The 19,717-nt window shown below is 57.5% G+C and overlaps 1 protein-coding gene across 6 annotated transcripts in view; it reads right to left on the bottom strand.

The window, feature by feature from the left end:
* Positions 1-19,717, bottom strand: part of SORCS2 (sortilin related VPS10 domain containing receptor 2) — a 550,766-nt gene that overhangs the window by 24,077 nt on the left and 506,972 nt on the right. For all 6 annotated transcript variants that reach the window (XM_030924965.1, XM_030924973.1, XM_030924972.1 and 3 more), the window contains exons 13-18: positions 14,631-14,722; positions 13,736-13,843; positions 6,016-6,136; positions 4,528-4,661; positions 3,583-3,711; positions 732-903 (exon numbers count right to left, since the gene is read on the bottom strand). In XM_030924965.1, coding sequence (XP_030780825.1) covers positions 732-903; positions 3,583-3,711; positions 4,528-4,661; positions 6,016-6,136; positions 13,736-13,843; positions 14,631-14,722 — 756 coding nt within the window. The remainder of the gene's footprint in view (positions 1-731; positions 904-3,582; positions 3,712-4,527; positions 4,662-6,015; positions 6,137-13,735; positions 13,844-14,630; positions 14,723-19,717) is intronic.

Raw genomic sequence — 19,717 nt, 5'->3', positions numbered from 1 at the left:
GTTACAAATTAATTTAAAAAGACTAGAAGGAAATACAAAAAACTAACAGTTGTTACCATGGAGGACTGGGGGGCTTTTGGAGAGCTATTTATACTCTTGATATTTTGTGTGTGTTTTCCAAATGTTCTACAATGAACATTCATTATTTTTAACATCAGAAGAAAATATAACACTTGTTCTAAAGCAAAAAAAGCAAGCCTGGGAGGCTAGAAGGAAATTTCTATCTGTGTTTGTGTGAGTATTTATATCTGTATCTGTCCATGCACACACGGGATTTATTTTTGGTTGTGTAATTATAAGTAATAGTGTTTTTAACTTTCTGTTTTTCATAAGATCCCAAATTAACTAAACCGATATAATTACAGGCTTAAAAAATGTATTGCCACCCACGGGAATGAATACATTTTATACCAAGGCCAGTAACCACACACCCTCCTCCGATGTGTGAAACCACGTCTCCTTCTGCTCTGCGGAGACCCTGATACCCCCTACATCCTACTCTATTCTCCTTCATGTCTCTCATGTCTCTTTCACTGGTAAATGCTGGTCTGGACCCAGGAAGTAGATTGCCAGCCCCCTGCTGCCTCCTGCAGTCTGGACAGGCTGGCTGATGGCGATGCCCTGAGCCACTTCTAGGCGGAGGAGACACCCTTCACCATGCCCTCTGCGTGCCCAGTTGGAGCCGCCCCTGCGGGACAGTCCTGGGAGCCCGCTGGGAGGTGCTCACTCACCTGCTCCTGCCGCACCACAAACAGGACATCCTCTCCAGGCCGCACGGCCACCGCCTCGCCTTGGATGCTGACCTGCAGGCCCCGGGGCGGCGTGAGGGGGCACTGCAGCTGCGCCGGACTCTGCTGCAGGTCCACCCCACCCTCACACACGTTGGACACCACTTTCCGGTACCTGGATTGACAAGAGAGGGTCAGGGTCCACTTCAGACAGGTGGCGAGGGATGAGGCCCCATAGTCTGGGGAGGGATGTGCTTGCCACCCACAGGTGGCGTTTGGCTTCCCACCACTAGGGCTCTACTTGCTGACTCCCAGCCACCTCCTGACTCCACCCGATTGCTGTTACAGCCCCGTTTCAGAGATGAGAACACTGAGGCTCAGAGGAGGAGGGACCGATGGTGGCAGGATGTGCTTCGGAGGTGCTGGCATCTCCGTGGTCTGATCACGTTACTCACAGGTAATAGTAACGGCCCTGTTAATGCTGCAGAGGGGTGTTTAAGCAGCAGCTGGAATTTCATGGTCTTTCCGAGAAAGGTAGAGGACAGAATGCCCGAGAGGGGCTGGGGTCCTGCCTCCACCTCGCCACTGGCTCAGTGTGGCCGTAACCATGGGCACACACACTCCTCCTCCTGGACTCCGTCTCCCTGTTCCCTTGAGAGACCTGGATTGGGCGATTCGTGACTCATCGCCGCATTCATGAGACACCTATTTACTGAGCATCTATTATGGGCCAGGTACTGGGAATGGGGGTGTTTGCATGCAGCCCCTAGATGCTGGGCAGAGCAGACCCTATAGTGGAGAGGCAGAGGCGGACCTGAGCCGATCACATCAGAGTGAAGCCGCAGCTGTGATGGTGCTGGCTGGGGCACCCCTGGGGACCTGGTCCCTGACAAAGGGGCTTTCAGCTGAGACTGGGAGGGTGAGCAGGAGAAGAAAGAGCATCCCAGGCCATTGAAACAGCATGTGCAAAGGCGACAGGGTGGGTGCTGAGCCTGGAGGGGGAGCAGGTGTGGCATGAGGCTGGAGAGGGGCCCTAGGCACCCCTAAAAGGGGTGGCCTCATCCAGCTTGCTACTTGTGAAACTCCCTCAGGCTACACTATGAGCCTGTGAAAGCAGCGTTGCTGCCAAGGTGCTGGGGGTACCTGTCTCCCCAAGGCTGATCCCCCTCTTGCCCTCAGGGCCAAATTCTCACAGATGGCTCTGCCGTTAAATAAGCATTCAGAAGTTGATCATGCACAAGCCCATTTGATTAGTGCTTTGAAAGAAAATACCCTTCTCTAAGGGCTACCCACCCATGGCACCTACAGTGTGCAGATGGTATGAGGTGAAATCCTTTGCCTTGATCAAGGTCCTGGCCCTGACACTTCAGACAAGAGTCCCTGTTGTCAAGCCCTGCAACCACTGCAGTTTCATGATACATGGGTGCATGGGTAGACAGATGGATAGATAAGTAGATTGATGGATTGATGGATGGTGAGTGAATTAATAGATAGATGGTGGATGGATGGATGGGTAGATGGATGAATGGATGATGGATGGATGGGTGGGTGAATAGTGGATGAATTGATGGGTAGATAGAGGGATAGGTGAATGGATGGATGGATGGATTGATGGATGGTGAATGAATAGATGGATGGTGGATGGATAGATGAATGGATGGATGGGTACATGGATGGATAGAGGGGTGCATTGACAGTAGCTGAATGCCTGGGAGAATGGAAGGATGAATGGAAAGATGGATGGATGAATGAATGGATGGATGAATGAATGGATGGATAGATGAATGAACAGATGATGGCTAACTGGATGATGGGTGGATAAATGGGTAGATGGGGGATGAATGAGTGATGCATGGATGGGTGGGTGGATGGCAGGAGATAGGCTGGTGAGGCCAAAGCCTGCAATTTCTGGTCCTACCTCCTGTTTCCTCATGTTCCCTCAGGGAAAGTAATGGAGATTTTCTGACAAGCCCATGGGCTTTTCTCTTCCTGTCTGAAAATGTTCTCCAAGAGAAATGGGGAAACTGGGACTTCCTGATGGAGCATGTTTGGGACCTCCTAAAGATGAAGGCTCACAGCTCTTATGTACCTAACGTTTTACATGAACTGAATCCTTCATAGCAATATGCCCAGCCTCTGGTGGAGGAAAAGTATCCTAACTGCTTGCATTTGGTGATGCTGTCCCTGCGTGCACAGCTTGTGCTCAGCATACCACAGACTGAAGGAACACCTACTGTGTGTTGTGGAGCTTACAGTTCAGCAAGGAGGACAATTAGGTGAGTGATGACAATAACTGGGATTTGTGCTGATAGAGGCAAGCTCAGGGTCAGGGGTGGGTGGTCAGGGAAGGCTTCCTGGAGGAAGTGCCATTTAAGCTGAGACCTGCAGGCAGCAGGAGCACCTCCAGCACCCAAGCCTTGGTGAACAGGGAGGGCCTGGTTTACTGGGCACTGGTAAATGGGGAAGGGTCCTAGCACTGCAGAGGCTCAGAAAGACCAGGGGAAGACGTGCTGCAGCAGGTGTGAGCCACGGGTGCCTTGGACCTTTTCTGTCTATTGTTCTCTGTCCGGAGCCAACTCAAGGCAGCTTTCTCCTGGCACTGGCCCACATGGGCTCAGATGGGAGAACCATATGGGCTCCTTTGGCCTGGGAGCTAAGGTCATTCACTCATGATGTCTGGTGACTCACACGAGCCCCGCAGCCAGGTTCTGTGCTGTAAGTGCAGGGCATCCTCAACTTTGACCTCTCTTTCCCCGACTCCACTTGGGAGCTGCAGGCACCAGCATGGTTTCGGGACTGCACCGCAGCTCTGGCCCCGGGATTTAGGCAGGGAGAGGCCCGCACCCACACTCACCCAAGGCTGCTGGTGTAGGTCTGGCCCAGGGCACAGTCGTCAGGCGGGGACAATGGATTAAACCAGAAGTTGGCAGAGCACTTGTTGGTGTTGGACTCTGAGGAGGGGGAGCGCTCAAATCCGTAGTCGCTGGGAGGAGGGAAGAACAGTGGTAGGTGACAGGCACAGGTGGGAACAGGAGTCAGCCAGGGTTGGGGTGGAATCTGGGGGAGCTGGGAAGGGAACCTCATGCCAAGGGCCTGCTATGCACCCATCTGTGAGGACATGAAGGAGCATCCACAGCTCCATCCCAGAGGGCAACACAGGGTAACAAGAGAGGCAAAGGGATGCTGGGAACTCAGAGAAACCTGGAGGGCTGCCTGGAGGAAGTGAGCAAATCTCAAAGGATGGACAGAGATAGGTAGGGAAAGAGAGGGAGAGGCACTGCTGGCAGGGCCTAGCCTGAGCAGCACCAGCACAGGTGGAGGAGGCTGGAATGCCAGGGGGCAGGATGAGGAGGGGTGAGGTGGGTGGCAGGTGGGTGAGCTGTCAGCCAAATTGTCCTGTGGGCGCTGGGCAGTCATAGGCAGCTTTTGAGAACAACAGGGGACAGGTCGGGTGGCTTTCAGCAGAGTCCCTGGATGGAGAAGGGCGGGGGTGGGTGCAGTATGTCCCCAAAATGCCCTGACCTGTTCCTCACTTTCTCCTCCTGCCTGTGAGCAGCCACTGAGAGGGTTTAAAAATGCACCACAAATTCCTTAAAGCTCCTTCCTGGAGTGTGGGCTGGTCTTGGTGACTCGGTTCTAACAGATAAAATGAGGCAGACGTGGCAGTGTGCGACTCTCACGCCAGGTTATAGAAGGTGCTGAGGCTTCCTCCCTCACTCTGAGGGAAGCGGCCACCATGCTGTGAGGATGCTCAAGCAGCACCTGAGGCCCTGCGGCGAGGAGCCAGCCCGTCGCTCACCACAGGAAGTCCGAGTCCCGGCACTCGCACACGCGGGACGTGAGCGCCGAGGTGAAGCTCCTCCCCTTGATGCACCAGGATGTGGACTTTCTCTTCCGGAAACTTCTCTGCTGGCCCATGATGCAGCGGTCGCCCTGCAGCAGGAACATCAGGGTGAGGAGCTGCCAGAGACGGGTTAACTGTTCTACATGGGCTTGTGCGGCTGAGCCTGCCAGAGCGTGAAGATGGCTGACGGCTCAGGTTACAGATGGGGAAACTGAGGCCCAGAATGAGGCGTGGCATGTCTGTGGTCAAATTGGGGAAGCCTCCCTCTCATCCCAACTCACGGGCATTCACTGAGCCCCTCCTGTGTGCAGCCCTGGCTGGGCCCGAAGGGTCGCAGAGCTGCTGGAAGTACCGCCCTTTTGAGGTTCCCCTTGTCCCCTCAGGCGCTGTGCAGGAGCTGGGCCGAGCCACGGCCTTGAGGGCTCACAGCACACAGTGGGTCCTCAGGGGACAATCAGGACAGGACAGGCCCACCCCATCTCCCTGCAACAGCTGCTGTGGCAGTAATAGGGGCGGGGCCTGTATTCAGGCTCCTAAACCTCCTCCTAGGCCCATCTGAGCACTTCCTTGTGAAGTCCAGCTTCAGCAATGCACCCTGCTAAGGCAGTTTGGCAAGTACCGCCCATCCTCGATATCTGATCACCCTCCCTATCCAATAGGTTCCTCATCCCCTGCTGCCCCCCAGGTGATGTCAAATCCTCTGATGCCTGGTGTTTCCTCTTAGTCAGTTTCCACCCACTGACCCTGGCTCTGAACTCCCATTTGCCCATGCTGAATTCAAGTTGAGCCCAGTCTCTCCTTTGAGAGGGTCCCTGTACCCACCATGATGGCCCTGAGTAAAGTCTTCAACCCCACGCTTTAACAAGTGCAATTAAGTCATTTCTTCATCAGGGCCACCCACCCCCCAGCAGTTCCAGGCCCCCACACTCTGAAATCCCAGGCTTCCCCACCACACTGCCTGCAGCACAGCCTGATTGGAACCACAGAGGGGGCACTGATGGCCTTTATACTCAGCTTAGTGTCCATATTACACATTTGCTATAGAAACAGTTATGTGTCTCGATTACAGGGTGGGCTCGCCCCAGACCCCACTCCACCCCCAGACCCCACTGTCATGTATGGTACAGGCCTGTGTTACCTTCCTAAGACCTGAACATCCTGAACCCCAAGCACAATGAACTCCATGGGCTGGGGTAGAGCCTGTGGCCCCACACTCCCCGGGTGTGGCTGAGGACCCTCAGCCCAGGTAGCTCCATGACCGAGAAGGGTCTAGAAAAGCCCACAGGAGGCCTGGATATCTAAAGGTGCTGGGGATTCCCTGAAGACTTCTTGGAGGCGGGGAGGCACCCTGCGGCCTTGCAGGGGAGGACTTTGGCAGGCAGAGTGGGCCTGCATTTGCAGTGTGCACCCCACCTGCCCGATCCCAGCCTCATCCCGGCCCACCTGCAGGTTGGAGAGGTCCCAGGAGCTATAGTCCTCCTCGCCACACTGCCTGGAGAATGAGGGCCGGAAGTCCACCTTGACCAGCTCCCAGTCGGAGCGGAAGCTGATGTGGCCAAAGACCCTGTGGCGGGAAGAGGAGGGAAGGGAGAGAAAACCACCTTCATTAGGCCTCGTCCTACTGTGCAAATCATGTCCCCTCTGGACTCTGTTCCTACCTGTACCATGGGCACAGAGACCCCTCTCCTGCCCTTGCTGGGGATCAGAGTGAGGCTGCCCCGGGCACCGAGCCTGGCCCTGCACAGGTACTCTGTGGGCTTTGGTGCGAATATTCCCACAACTAACACACATGATCTATGACTTGTCAGCTGCACTGCCTGAGTCACGGCGGTTGACCCACCATGGCCCATGTTGACGGACAGGGAAGGAGGCCCAGGTCCACAGCAGGGTTGGGAGCCCTTCCACGGCCCCACACTGGTCCTTGCATTATGTTTTGTGGAATGATCTGTGGTCAGGTGGCTGCATCTGCGGCTGTCTGTCTTCTCCCTGGTTTTCTCCCAGCCTGACCGTGTGAGAGTTCTGCGCTGCAGAAACCCAACTTTCCATCGCTGGGCCACAGGGCGTTTGCTCCCTAGTACAGGTGACGACTCAGAGAAATAACGAGTCAGCAGGCCCAGCTCAGAGCCCACGGGATGAGCAAGGTTGGCCCATCACAGCCTAGGTGGGTGGGGGAAGTGGCAGAAGAGAGAATAGGGAGGCTGGCCACTTAGGGTGCACCCATGTGTGCTGGAAGCTATGCATGCACAGCCTGGTAGGCCAGGTGCACCCCGTTTTACAGAATAGAAAGCCGAGGCACAGGGAGGTTGAGTAACTTGCCCAAGGTCACACAGCTTGTTTGTGCTGTTCCTTCTCCCTCCTTGTAGTCAGCAGTCACTGCTGTGTGCCCATCACTCAGAATGGCACTCAGGTGCCCCGCTTTCTCCCTCTCTGGGAGGGCTGCTGCCTGAGTGCCTTCCACTCCATCCCTCAGTACCACACACTTAGGCTCCAAAGACCACCCAGAAGGTAGGCCCAGCCTGCTCTTCCCTGGGCCTTCTCCAGTCCAGCTTGTGGTGCTCTGGCCATGTTACCAGAGGCCAAGCATCTGGGTGGCGGAGGTGATGCACGCTGCTCCAGTCTGGTCCCCGTCTGAGCACCCCCAACTGGGACTGGATACTTGGGGGTGGCCCATCATGAGCTGAAAAGACAACCCCATTCTAGGGTGGTGTTGAGAAAGGTTTTGTAGGGTATTTCTGAGGACATGACAGCTGGGTCTGAGTGTCTGAGGCTGATATTTGAAGATTCGGCTCCACGGGGCACCTCTGAGCCAGGCGAGCCTGTGGCGGTCCATGCTTGAATTACATCTGTGACCTCGCATTTGCCTCCACTCTCCGGAACAGTCCCAAGAGGCAGACACTATTGTCTTTGTTTGATGAAACCCTAAGCCTCTGCAGGCTGAGCATGGGGCCTCCCTCTGTCTTTGCCTGGACCTTCCCCCAGGGACCCTGCCTCCCTGTGCTCCCATAAGGCCCGCTCGTTGAGGAAGCAGCCAGGCTGGTTCCATCCTGCATTCCTGCCACGTCGCTGCCAGGCCTTCATTCCAGCCGGGCCCCTGGCTCTGGGCTCACAATTCCATCTGCTTTCTTCTCTGCGCATGGGGGTCAGAAGCCCCAGGCCGTTCTTTCTCAGAGGAGTGGGGAAATGGGGCTTGAGCTCTCGGCCTGAGACACCTCCTAGCTGCTAGTGGCAACACCCACCAAGGACAGGGGAAGGTCCCCGGGTAAGGCTGTGACTCTGCCGCGTCTGCCCGCTTCTGCAGGCGCTGTTTCCAACAGAGGAATCCTGTGGACCTGCATGGTGGCCCCGGCTGTGAGAGGTCTTGACTCCAGGGCACCTGTGATTGGGATGAGGGTCTCACTTGCCGTCTGTCTCCTGATGGATGCCACTTGGACGGCCTCAACACTGGAGAGCTCCAACTCAACACACTGGGATCTTCCTTCAACATCGCTGTCCAGACTGTGCCTGGTGCATTGTTCTCTTCAACAGCGTCTGAGGGTCTTCTCTCACTTAAGAAATGCCTTTTTAGGGGAAACTTCTGGATCCCTGAGAGCATCCTCACTCTCTCCTGTGACCTGTGGCATCATGAAAGGCACGGCAGCAGCAGCCACTGGTGTATACGGAGCGCCCACTGCAGGCCAGGCCCAGATGCGACCTTGTATTCCCCCATTTCCTCCTCGCCAAAGCCCCCTTTCACAGACAAGGAAACTGAGGCTGAGGCAAGGGGCCCGCCTAGGGCAGCACAGCTTCAGGCCACCTCCTGGAGGGGCCGGCGTTGGAACCCGGGCTGGCGGCTCCGGAGCTGTGAGGCTCTGCGCAGAAACATGGCGGGCGCAGAAACATGACACTGGGGCTCCACTGGCCACAGAGACCCCCGGGAGGCCTCAGTCTCCCCGCTGTTCTGAGCTGGGGCAGAGCAGAGAGCCTGGTTTGGTTCATGAATTAACCCCCTCCATGTCCCTGAAGCCCTGCCTTTTATGAAACCTAAACCCTCAGCTGATACTACGGGAAATAGCTGCCATCTAGTTAATTCTGGGTCTTAGGAAAGAGGTGCCGATGGGGCCTAGATACTACTTTGCAGGTAATGAGGAAAAAGTGGGCCACGCTGTGAGGGTGGAACCCTGGAGCCAGGGAAGGCTCTGGGAGCCCCCACTCCACCTCTCGCCCAAGCCCAGGACCTGGGCTGCACTTGGGGAAAGGGAGGCAAGTGAAAGTGACTGGTGCCAGGAAAGTGTCCCAAAAGGTGCCTCTGGCTAGGTTAGAGGTGTCCTTTGGGCAGGTTCGGACAAAACAGTTATCCAGGAAGGACAGGGTGGCCGAAAGCTGAGCCTGTGGCTGTGGGACACTCGCGCAGGGCAGCTCCCGCACACACCCTCGCAGAGGGACTCTCATTCTGACCTGCTGGCGTGTTCCCGCTCCTGCAGTTTGAATTATTTGTATGCCACTGGGATTGGGAAGCTGTCTGAAGATGCAGCACTGTGAACCAGGGGGTCTGGAGGAACTGTTCTGATGCTTTAAAAATAACTTAAAAGGTTATAGCACCTGGTTGTGAATTCTGCCATTATCCTTCTGGGATAAAATGCCCCACCTGTGGGTGGGGGATGAAGGCTGGGTCATCTCTGGGGCCTAACCAATGCTCATGACAGCCGGGGTGAAGGGCTTGGCACCCTGCAGAGATAGGCTCGTTCAAGGCTTCCAGATGGACAGCACTCCTATCTCTTGGCCGGGCAAGCTGAGGCCTGGAGAAGGTGCTTAACCTCTGTGTAAGGAGTAAGGGCCGCCCTCACCCCTGCACTGCTGGCCCCCCGCTGCTCTGTGGGTTCTGGCCACATGCACACAAAGGGTCCATACTACAAACAGAGTGCGGGCAGCATGCATAGTGGCCGGACTCCCTTCCTCCCTTGCTCCTCCTCCCCGTAAAGGCCACAGGAGGTCCTGCCGCTGTAGGAAAAGGCAGGACCATCCTGTTCTGTCCCAGACCACGGCCTCCGGGGGCATGAAAGTGGGCAAAAGTCATGAAGGATTTTATGCGCCCAGGGTGGCCGGAGCAGGAATGAACTGTGCAGGGAAAGCTGCAAACATCAGGACCCTGAGAGAATAGGAAGGGCCATTATCCCCACCCAATTTTTACAGGACAGGCTCCTAGGGTCCCCAACCTCCCAACACTCCCTCAGGGATGAGTTCTTTGAGACATGTTGGCACCTCCAAAAATGGGGGAATAAATCAATCTGTCTAGATTTCTTATGAGAATGGCCTGAGGTCATGTATGAAAACAGCCGTAGCATGCAGTGGGGCGCTCGCTAAAGTTGCATTGCAGCCCCTGTCGCAGGAGGCCATATTGGTAAAGACGGAGGGAGGACTTGGGGCAGAGGGTCCAGGAAGGGGAGAACGCCCCCTAGACTGTGGGAGGGGAAGGGGCTCACTGTTCTCCCGGGGTGCTGAAGGACAAGACCACCCAGGAGCGCCATCGCATGCCATTGAAAACACACGGATGCACGATCAAAGGTCGGCCGGCCGGCGGGACCCACCTGCGGCGGGTACTGGATATTCAGGGAGACCCATGAAGGGGACCCTCGTCTTCTTGGAAATAACGCTCCCCCTCGCCCAGGACCCCAGGTGGGACACAGAGCTGTCCAAGCATCCCCTCAATCCCACCACAATGCACGGCCTGGGAAGGCCAGCCGGGATCTCTGTCTGCTGGGGAGCGGGTGGAAGCCGGGCCTCTATACTAGAATCAGAGTCTAAGCAGGCGATTTCTTGCTCATCACCCAGGAAGTGAGAAGGCCCCAAGCATCACAGGTGAGCATCAGTTGAGGGCTCATTTGCGGCGACCTTGTGGGGTTTAAGTCCCCACGTTACAGACAAGGAAGCCAAGGCCTCTGGAAGGGAAATATCATTTCCCGGGCACAGACGTTCTGCTTCCCTGAATCCTCCTGACAGGTCCTCAAGCCGACTCATTTCCCTATTTCAGGGCTGTGGAAACCGAGGTGCAGCGTGTGCGGTTTATTGTCCAGGGACACTGGCCTGGAGAGAAGCATCCTGATTTGGCACATAGTAGGTGCTCAATAAATGCATGTTGGATGAAGGCAGAGCAGAGGAGCATCCTCGAAGGGGGTCCCATCTCTGCTCTGCCCGGAGAGGACAGGCTGCTGCCCATAGAGCTGCCCAGGAGAGCCTGTCTGAGCTGGACTAGGCCACAGTTGTTTCCTCCTGCAGCAAGGGCCAAGGTACCTCTCCTCTCCGAGCCTTAGTTTCTTTAATTGTTAAGCAGCAGAGTTGGTTGAGGGTGGGTGGGTGTGATGGGTAGTGGGCATGAAGAAAGCAGCAGGGGTCAGTGGTGGTGTCTTCCAAGGCTGTGCTCCCAGTCCCAGCCACAGCAGCCAGGGGAGCTCAGGGGTGGCGTCTGCCCAAACTCCCTGACAAAGGAGGGGACATGATGGCCCTGCAGAGCCCAGCCTCATCCCCGCCCGGGCAGAGCCCAGCCTCATCCTTATCCAGGAGGAGCCCAGCCTCATCCGTGTCCGGGCAGAGCCCAGCCTCATCCCTGTCCGGGCGGAGTCCAGTCTCATCCCTGTCCAGGCAGAACACAGCCTCATCCCTGTCCGGGCAGAGCCCAGCCTCATCCCTGCCCGGGCGGAGCCCAGCCTCATCCCTGTCCGGGCGGAGGCCAGTCTCATCCCTGTCCGGGCAGAACACAGCCTCATCCCTGTCCGGGCGGAGCCCAGCCTCATCCCTGTCTGGGCGGAGGCCAGCCTCATCCCTGTCCGGGCGGAGGCCAGCCTCATCCCTGTCCGGGCGGAGTCCAGTCTCATCCCAGAACACAGCCTCATCCCTGTCCAGGCGGAGCCCAGCCTCATCCCTGCCCGGGCGGAGCCCAGCCTCATCCCTGTCCGGGCGGAGTCCAGCCTCATCCCTGTCCGGGCAGAGCCCAGCCTCATCCCTGTCCGGGCGGAGTCCAGTCTCATCCCTGTCCAGGCAGAACACAGCCTCATCCCTGTCCGGGCAGAGCCCAGCCTCATCCCTGCCCGGGCGGAGCCCAGCCTCATCCCTGTCCGGGCGGAGTCCAGTCTCATCCCTGTCCAGGCAGAACACAGCTTCATCCCTGCCCGGGCGGAGTCCAGTCTCATCCCTGTCCAGGCAGAACACAGCCTCATCCCTGCCCGGGCGGAGCCCAGCCTCATCCCTGTCCGGGCGGAGTCCAGTCTCATCCCAGAACACAGCCTCATCCCTGTCCAGGCGGAGCCCAGCCTCATCCCTGTCCGGGCGGAGTCCAGTCTCATCCCTGTCCGGGCAGAACACAGCCTCATCCCTGCCCGGGCGGAGTCCAGTCTCATCCCTGCCCGGGCTGAGGCCAGCCTGGGCGGGGTGGGCAGCACTGTCCCAGCTGGGCAGATTCTTCCCAAAACCAGGCTGCTCCCCATAGCCTGGAGCTGTCCTCCCGTGGCCTCCTGGGAGCTGCGTGCCTGCCGGGGAGGGTGGGGCATATGGAAGGAGATAGACGCTGGGGTCAGGCACTCTTGGGGGCTTATCCGTGTGGGCCCCTCTGGGGCATTCAGGGGCCAGTGGAAGAGCCAGTCAGGGTCGAGGGCGTGAAGGGCCATTGCCAGCTGGAAGGGAAAACTCAGGGTGTGAACTGGTGAATGAGCCAGGCCAGCACTTCTGCTGAAGCCAGCCAGAGTTAGTCCCAGACCATAGATCCACACCTGCCACAGAGCACATGCCTACTCCAGCCAAGTGGGCAAGGGTGAGGGGCACAGTGCCTGGCTCTTCCGTGGGAAATGGGTAGGGCAGGGCCTGCCGGCTCTAGAAGGGACAGAGCAGAGGACAAGGTGTACAAAGTCCAGGTATCCAATCTCCCTGTGCCTGGGCCTCGAGGTGGAAGAGCTGTGGCCTGTTGCGGCAGTTTCGCGGGGCTACTGTGGCAAATTACCATGAACTCTGCTGGCTTCAGTCATCACTCACATGCTCTGCCACGCTGAAGCATTGTGCGTGTGCTCTCTTAGCGCGCTGGAGGCCAGAAGACTGAAATCCAGGGGTTGGCAGGGCTGAGCTCCCTCCAGAGGCTCTAGAGGAGGCGGCTTCCTGCCCCTTCCAGCTCCTGGGGGCCCCGGGTGTTCCTGGGCTTGCAGCTGCACGGCTCTACTCCAGGCCTCCTCCCTCCCCAGCCTCCTGCCCACAGGCCTCCTCCCCCACCAGGCCTCCTCCCTCCCTGGCCTCCTCCCCCGGGCCTGTGTCTCTGTGTCCTCTTACAAGGACAGTCATTGGATCAGGGTCTGCCCTACTCCATGGCCTCATCTTGGCTTGATTACATTGACAATGACCCTATTTCCAAATAAGGTCCCATCCATGGTTCCGGGGAAATGTGAATTTGGGACACACTATCCAGATATCTCAGGCATCGCCATGAGAGGCGGGAAGAGGACGCGGGGGCCTCGCCGTGTGTGGCGCAGGGTCGCAGGAGCCGTAACGCAGGCCTCGCCCATCCTGTGAATCAGCTGGGCTGTCACAGGGGCCCATGTTCGAAGGCGCCCAGAGGGGTCTTCACTTCACTGGTTTCTGGGGATGGCCTTCTCCCCCACTGTGGCTGCAGCGGTGCAGTCAAACCCTGCATGTCCCCGCTGTCTCCGCTCTCCTCCGCATCTCTGCTCCTGGGCCAGGGAGACTCTGAACACCAGACGCTCCTGAGACTCCTTTGCCCCTCATGGTGCCTTATTTGGCCCAAGCTGGGGCTGAGCAGAAGGAAGCCGGGCAGGGCCAGTGCTGCAGCCTCAGCCCCCGGGATGGGTGACAAGCGGGTCACAGCCAGCTCTGCCCTATGATGACCTGTCTGGGTGTCAGGCCCTAAGCCCTATGACCTTCATGTCACATGGCTGAGAAAGGTGCCGGTAGATGTAATACTCATGATATCATCACCGGCTCGAGAGGTGCCGTGGCCGTGGTGGAGCCAGCCTGGAGCCTCAGTCCTGCCCTCACCAGCCAGGGGACCCGGGGCAGGTGGCAGATGTCCCTGATTCCCAGGTGGCTGGAGGGTGAAGGACACAGCAGGCCCAGGGAGGCCCAGCATGGCCTGCCTCAGGGAGGGCTCTGCCCCGCCGCCCAGCGACTGCTCCCTAGTCCCGGGACTCACGTCATGACCAGCGTCTCGTCCCCCGGCTCGCTTAGCAGTCCGTCCACAAACACCGAGGTGCTGGTGAAGTTGTGCGTGCTCCAGGTGAGGCCCTCGTCCACACTGAACCTGCCGGGAGAAGATCATCAGAGTCTCCAGGGTGGGCTGGAAAGCTACCTGTGTCTGGGACTCTGCCCCGCGGGTCCTGCTGGAGGGGTGGGTGCTACACCAGCCGCCTTGCCAGCACAGGTGGTATCACATCTGCTTATGTCACATCTGCTTATCCACATCATGCTGCAAGTCCTGGGGGTGTTTTCTGGGGACCACACAGACACTTTGCATCCCCTGAATGGCCCCGCCCATGGCCTGAGCCTGGCCTAGGGGTTGCCAGGCCCGTGGCAGGGCAGGTATTGTAGTGCCACCATCTGGCAGTTGAGTAAGCTCTTTTTCAGACTACAGTGATACTGGCTTCCTGGCAGCTGCTCTGGCTGTGCCTTCTGGGTCCCGAGTTCATGCCTGCCCTCCCTTCCCCATGAGGGCCTTCAGCTGCCAACCCTCTCACCTGGGCACATGTTGGCTTCCTTGTCTGGGTTACCTGGTGCCAATCCCTGCACTTTACTAATTCCTCACCTCCTCGGGGAAGACCCTCCATGCTCCCCAGGCTGGGATGGGGCCTCCCTCTGTGCCTGTCTCCCGAGGGCAGGACAAAGTCCATCTCGATGACTGTTCCGGAAGGGTTTTGAGGTGTGCCCCAGCCCTGGTCTTTAGGATTTAGTGCCGTTGCCCTGTGATCTTGTGTCCCCGAGGGGAGGACATTCTGGGAAAGAGTCTGAGAGGGTTCCCAGGTGGAAAGAAAGAGCCCCAGCCCTGCCCCACAGCCTGCCTGCCCAGCCCCGGGGCTAGCAGATGCCATTACTTGAGGATCTTCAAGGGGATGGAGGTGTCTTTGATGGCCACGATCACGCCGCCGTGGTCCAGGTACAGGATGTGATGCTCTTCCTCAAACACCTGCAGGGGAGAGTGGTGTGGCTGAGGGCAGGGCCCTGAGAAGGCTGGAGGTCGTTCCAGGCTGAGTGTCTCCTGGGAGGCGGGTCATGAATGTGCAGCTGGGGGACCCTGGCAGAGGCCAGGGCCGGTCTGAGGGTTCCCTGCATGTCCCGGGCCATCCCCAGGCTTTCTCAGCCCACGCGGACCCAGCGCACACTGGATGATTGAATGGCGGACAGCAACTTCTACCCTATCGACCTGTACAAGGAAACTGCAAATGAGCACGGCATGCAGCCCTCTCTGTGTGAAAACCCAAGCGCAAAGAGTGCAAGCAACATGAAGATGAGAAAGAAACGGAAAAACATTTACGATACACAGCCTCAGTCAAGGCAAACCCCAATTTGATATGAAGACTCAGCTCACGTGCCATTTCCTCCAGGAAGCCCTCCCTGATGCCAGGCTGAGTGGGGAGTGGCCTCTGGGCTCCAAACCCCTGACCTAACACTTACTACGCTAATCTGTCATTGTCTCTTCCAGCCAAAGCTCCTCAAAGACAGGGCTGCTGTGAGCCTTCTGCACCCCACAGAGCTCAGCTCAGACCTTGGTGGCCAGGGAGTGTGTGTGGAATGAATGAGTGAACAAGTGAATGAATGACTGACCACCAGATCCCCAGGGGACAAAAGGCTGAGTGGCCTGGACAGGGCTCACCCGGGAGGGGATACCGGAGGTGGCCTTGCTTGTTGGCAGACAGCCTCAGGGTGGGGTCCCATTGTATACATGAGGACGCTGAGGCTCTGAGGGGTGGAGGGTACGCCAAGCCCTCAAAGCTGGAAGGTGGCAGAGTGGGGGATGGCTCCAAAGTCACACCAGGACACATGGGGCCTGCCCTGAATCTCCAGTCAACATGCATGTGTGGGCGGCCAGCACATGTCTCAACATGCCCAGCAAGGGCACTGCCATCTCCGCCACATTGCTCTGGCCCCATACCGCCCCTCCTTGAAGGAGGCCCCCTTCGCCCTCCCACCCTCACTCATCTGTCTCCCAGGCCTGTGGCCCACAGCAGGACACAGGGAAGCCCAGGATCCCAGCACGCTCATCCGTGTCAGTGTGCTCAGAGTCAGCGAGCCCTTGGGGACTATGAACATGTCCACCTGAGCCAGGCTTCTGGGCCCCCCAGGAAGGTGCAGCTGTGCAGAGCTTCCAGGGACACGCATGCAGCAACTTCGTGCCATGTGGGGCGGGATAAGTAAGGAGGCTTGACTGACCCCTTCCTAGTAGGTGCGGAGCCCAACAGGGCAGCATGTGCACTGTCCCCAGGGGGGCTGAGCTGGGGACACCCCAGGCTCCAGGGGGACATTCAAGGGCAGCTGGGGAACAATCACGGGGACGCTGGAAAGAGAAGCATCGGCCTCCATCTTTGCTCTGCCCCTCCATGTGGAGTCTCCCTTGGCGTTTGAACGCTGGGTTTTCCAGGAGCCAGCAGAAGGCCCTGGGGAGGACATGGACTGAGGCCCCACATCACAGGAACATGAACCCCAGCAGACCTGGGTGGGGGCCGGCAGACCACACCCTTGGCCCTGGTGTCCAGCAGGTCTCCTGACCCCCATGCTCCTCAATCCCACCAGAACTTTCCAATGCTTCCGTGACCCTTAGAGTCAAGCCCAAATCCTACCATGGCCTCAGGGCACCAAAGGAGGGGCCCCTGCCCACATTACTTCCTTTCCCTGAACACACCCAGGCCCTCGGCACATGCCGTTACCCTCCCTGCAAAGCCCTTCCCCAGGCGTTTCCTCCTGGTTATCACAATCTGCTGGCATTTCCCACCACTCCTAGGAATTCTCCAGGAAGCACTTTTGCCTTGGATAAAGAAGAGAGGCTCCTTCTGAGAAATGATGGAGGGTGAGCAGCTGTGTCCCAAAACCTGCCCTCCCTCTTCATGTCTCCCTTCCTCCCTCCCTCCTCTCTCTTTTTTTCTCTCTCTCCCTTCCCCCTTCTCTCCCTCTTCTCCTCTACCTCTCTTCCTCCTTTCTCCTTCCTGTTTAGAGTGGGGGTCTGTCAGGTGAGGCCAAATGACACAGAAGGGTGGAGCCTCCAGGACCTCCCTGGTGGGGGTGCCGCTGCCTGTCAGGGACTTGCAGGATCCAGGCAGCCACCTTGTGCCCGTGAGGCGTCCTGCACACAGGATCTCACTGAAGAGCGGCCAGGCTCACAGGTTATTTCTCCACTTTCCAGAGACACTGAGTTTCAGAAACACAGTGACTTGCCTGAGGCCACACAGCTGGTGACTGCCAGACACCAACCCCTGCCCCTTCCATGGGGACTCCCTCTGTGGGCATCTTGCCTCCACACAGGTGGGTACACACTCTCATGGGTGGTGGGGTCGCAGGCTGGAGTGGGGACTCAGAGTTAACCTGAGGGCTCCCCAAATGTCCCCCAACACTCTGTGCTCCCTCTGGGGTTCACAGCCCCGTCTGCCCGAGGGCGGAGCGGGGGCAGGGGAGTTGCCATGCCCGGATCCTCTGTCCTGACACTAGCTCAGGAAAGTGCTTGGAGAAGCACATTGCCTATGGCTACATTCATAGAAATTGTTTCCTGGACAAGGGAGAGCTGACAGCCTGTAGGCTTTAGGGTGTCACAGGCACAGATTTTAGGGGACTAGGAAGAAGACCTTTCCACAATTCTCCTCCCCATTGATCTACCCATCCGACAGACCCATTGGTCTGGGTCCTCTCTGTTGGGGGTGCCAGCACAGATGCAGGCCTGGCCCCTAGGGATTCATAGCCTAGGGAGAGACCCTCAAGGAAGCAGACTGTCCCCACACAGTGACAGTGACTTGCCCACGGGGTACCAGCAACTAGAGAGGGGGCCCTGTCATCTTCACCCTTCAGGCCCTGCCACAGGACGAGGGGCTCAGCCAATGTTTTGTGGACAAATGACATCTTGTTTTAAGGACAGTCCAGACTTGAATCAGTGGGTAGCCCAGGGAGGGGTTCACAGGGCAAGTGGAGCTTGGGGAAACCTTCGGAGGCACAAGGGCATCACAGGCAGGAAACGGAGGGGCAAAGACCTGGAGGTCAGGAGGGCAGCTATGTCCAGGGAGCAGGAAGCATGTGGCAGGACCGGGAGCCCTGGGGGCACACGGAGAGGCCCCAGGACAGATGGGCAGCTTGGAGGCCGGTGTGACACCCAAGGCTTGATCGGTGGGTGACAAGAGCACATTCCCTTTCAGAAGATTCCTTGGTTGCTGGGGGAGACGGAACAGAGGGGCAGGGGCTCGTTAGAGGCTCCCACAATGATTTAGGAGGAAAATGAATTCCCAAGCAAGGGGCTCCCCTCCAGGAAGGAGTGAGCTCTCTGTCTCAGGGAAAATTCGAGGAGAAGCGAGGCTCCCTCACCAGGACAGCAGTGAAACCCTTGCATGGCCAGGCAGGTGACGGAGACCATGCTGGGTCCTGTGAGGCTGCAGGAGAGGGGCCTCGTGGATAAGCCCACCCCCCATGCCTAAGCATGATTCCCCACCCTTCGAAGGTGTGGCTGCAGCCCCCTTCCCTGGCTCCACCGGGAGCCTAATCGGCTGCTTTGGGGGTCCCCTGAGGGAGATGGGGTTGCTGAACAGCAGGGCGTGGTGCAGTGAGAGGACAGTGGGCTTTCCAGAGCCTGACAGTCCTGGAGTGCAATTTCCCTTTGGTAGCGAGCTGGCCCCCTGAGCTGGTGCGCGCCAGGGCTCTGCACTGGGACACCTGGATGCCTGCCCAGCCACCCTCCTCTCCAAGCGTGGGCAGGAGGGTGTTGCTGCATCCACCCACAGGGAGACGAACAGAGTGCCTCCTGGCCATCCTGGGAATGACATCTGCTCTCATTAGCTTGGGGCTCTGGGAAAAGGTGGCTCCGGGGTTTTCCAAACTCCACCAGCAGGCTGCAGGGTCTTCAGACGTCCATTGCTGTGGTTTCCTGCGCCCTGAGCAAGCAGCAGGGCCGGGTGGGGAGAGCAGAGTCCCTGTCTCCACTTCACCCTTTCCCTGCCTCCCCCACACACTGGGTTTCAGCCAGGGACTCTGTAACGTTTTCTGGCTTTAAACAAAACATCCTAGGAAACTCATGTTTTTGAAAGGTGATGTCGATTAAACCAGATGCACTCTGGCATTCCACATTCGTATTCTGAGTTCTCTCTCAGATGCATCTCACTGCATCCCTGACAACCTGGGCATGAGAGGAAGCCATGGAGACTGCCCTGGGCTCACCACCCTGCCCTTTCTGCCTCTGTCCCACTCTGCCCCTGCCTGCCTGGGTATTCTTCCTCCCCAGCCCACCCTAATAAACTAAAAAAAAAAAAAAAAAAAAAAAAGGACCCACAGGAGCATCCCTCCCTCCCCTGCCACATGCATGCACAGGCCTGCCCCCTTGGGCTCCTGTCCCCACACCGCCAGCCAGGCGAGTCCCTCTCCTTCCCTGCACCCCGCCATCCTTCGGGAGGCACCAAGCACAGACCTGGCCAGGCCTCAGCTCAGCACTTTCCTAGATGCTCTCCCATTTAATTCTGATATTCCCAAGTTTGAAATCTAAGCAAATTGCTCAGCAAAAGCTACTGCTATGATTATCTTGCAATCCGTTTCTATGAAATTAGAAAACCTTCTATTTCACCTTGTCTATTGAATCTCATACAGGGGAACCTTCTCTAACAAATAGACAGACGTGACCTTTAAGAAGCTTCAGACATGTTTCACTAGTTTTAGTGAAATAGAAATATTAAAATACAATAAATCGCCTTTGCCCTTTTGAAAATTCCATGTTTCTTGCATATTTTTAAAAAACGTCAAGGCCTTCAACCCAGGCTGCAGGTGAAGACTGCACTTTGGGATTAGCACGCGTGCCCGGAGCACTGCTGTGTGGGAGGGGGCTGTGGCTGGGGTACTCGGGCGTGTAAAACATTGACCTCAAACAGAATGTCTTGTCTGGAAGGAGAGAGTCATATATAAGTTTGATTGATTTCCCCAGTATGTAAAGCAGACACTGCTA

This window comes from Rhinopithecus roxellana, chromosome 2 (genome assembly GCF_007565055.1).
Source record: "Rhinopithecus roxellana isolate Shanxi Qingling chromosome 2, ASM756505v1, whole genome shotgun sequence".
Lineage (NCBI taxonomy): Eukaryota > Metazoa > Chordata > Mammalia > Primates > Cercopithecidae > Rhinopithecus > Rhinopithecus roxellana.
Note: the sequence above shows the minus strand (reverse complement) of the source record. Positions and strands in the feature narration are given on the sequence as shown.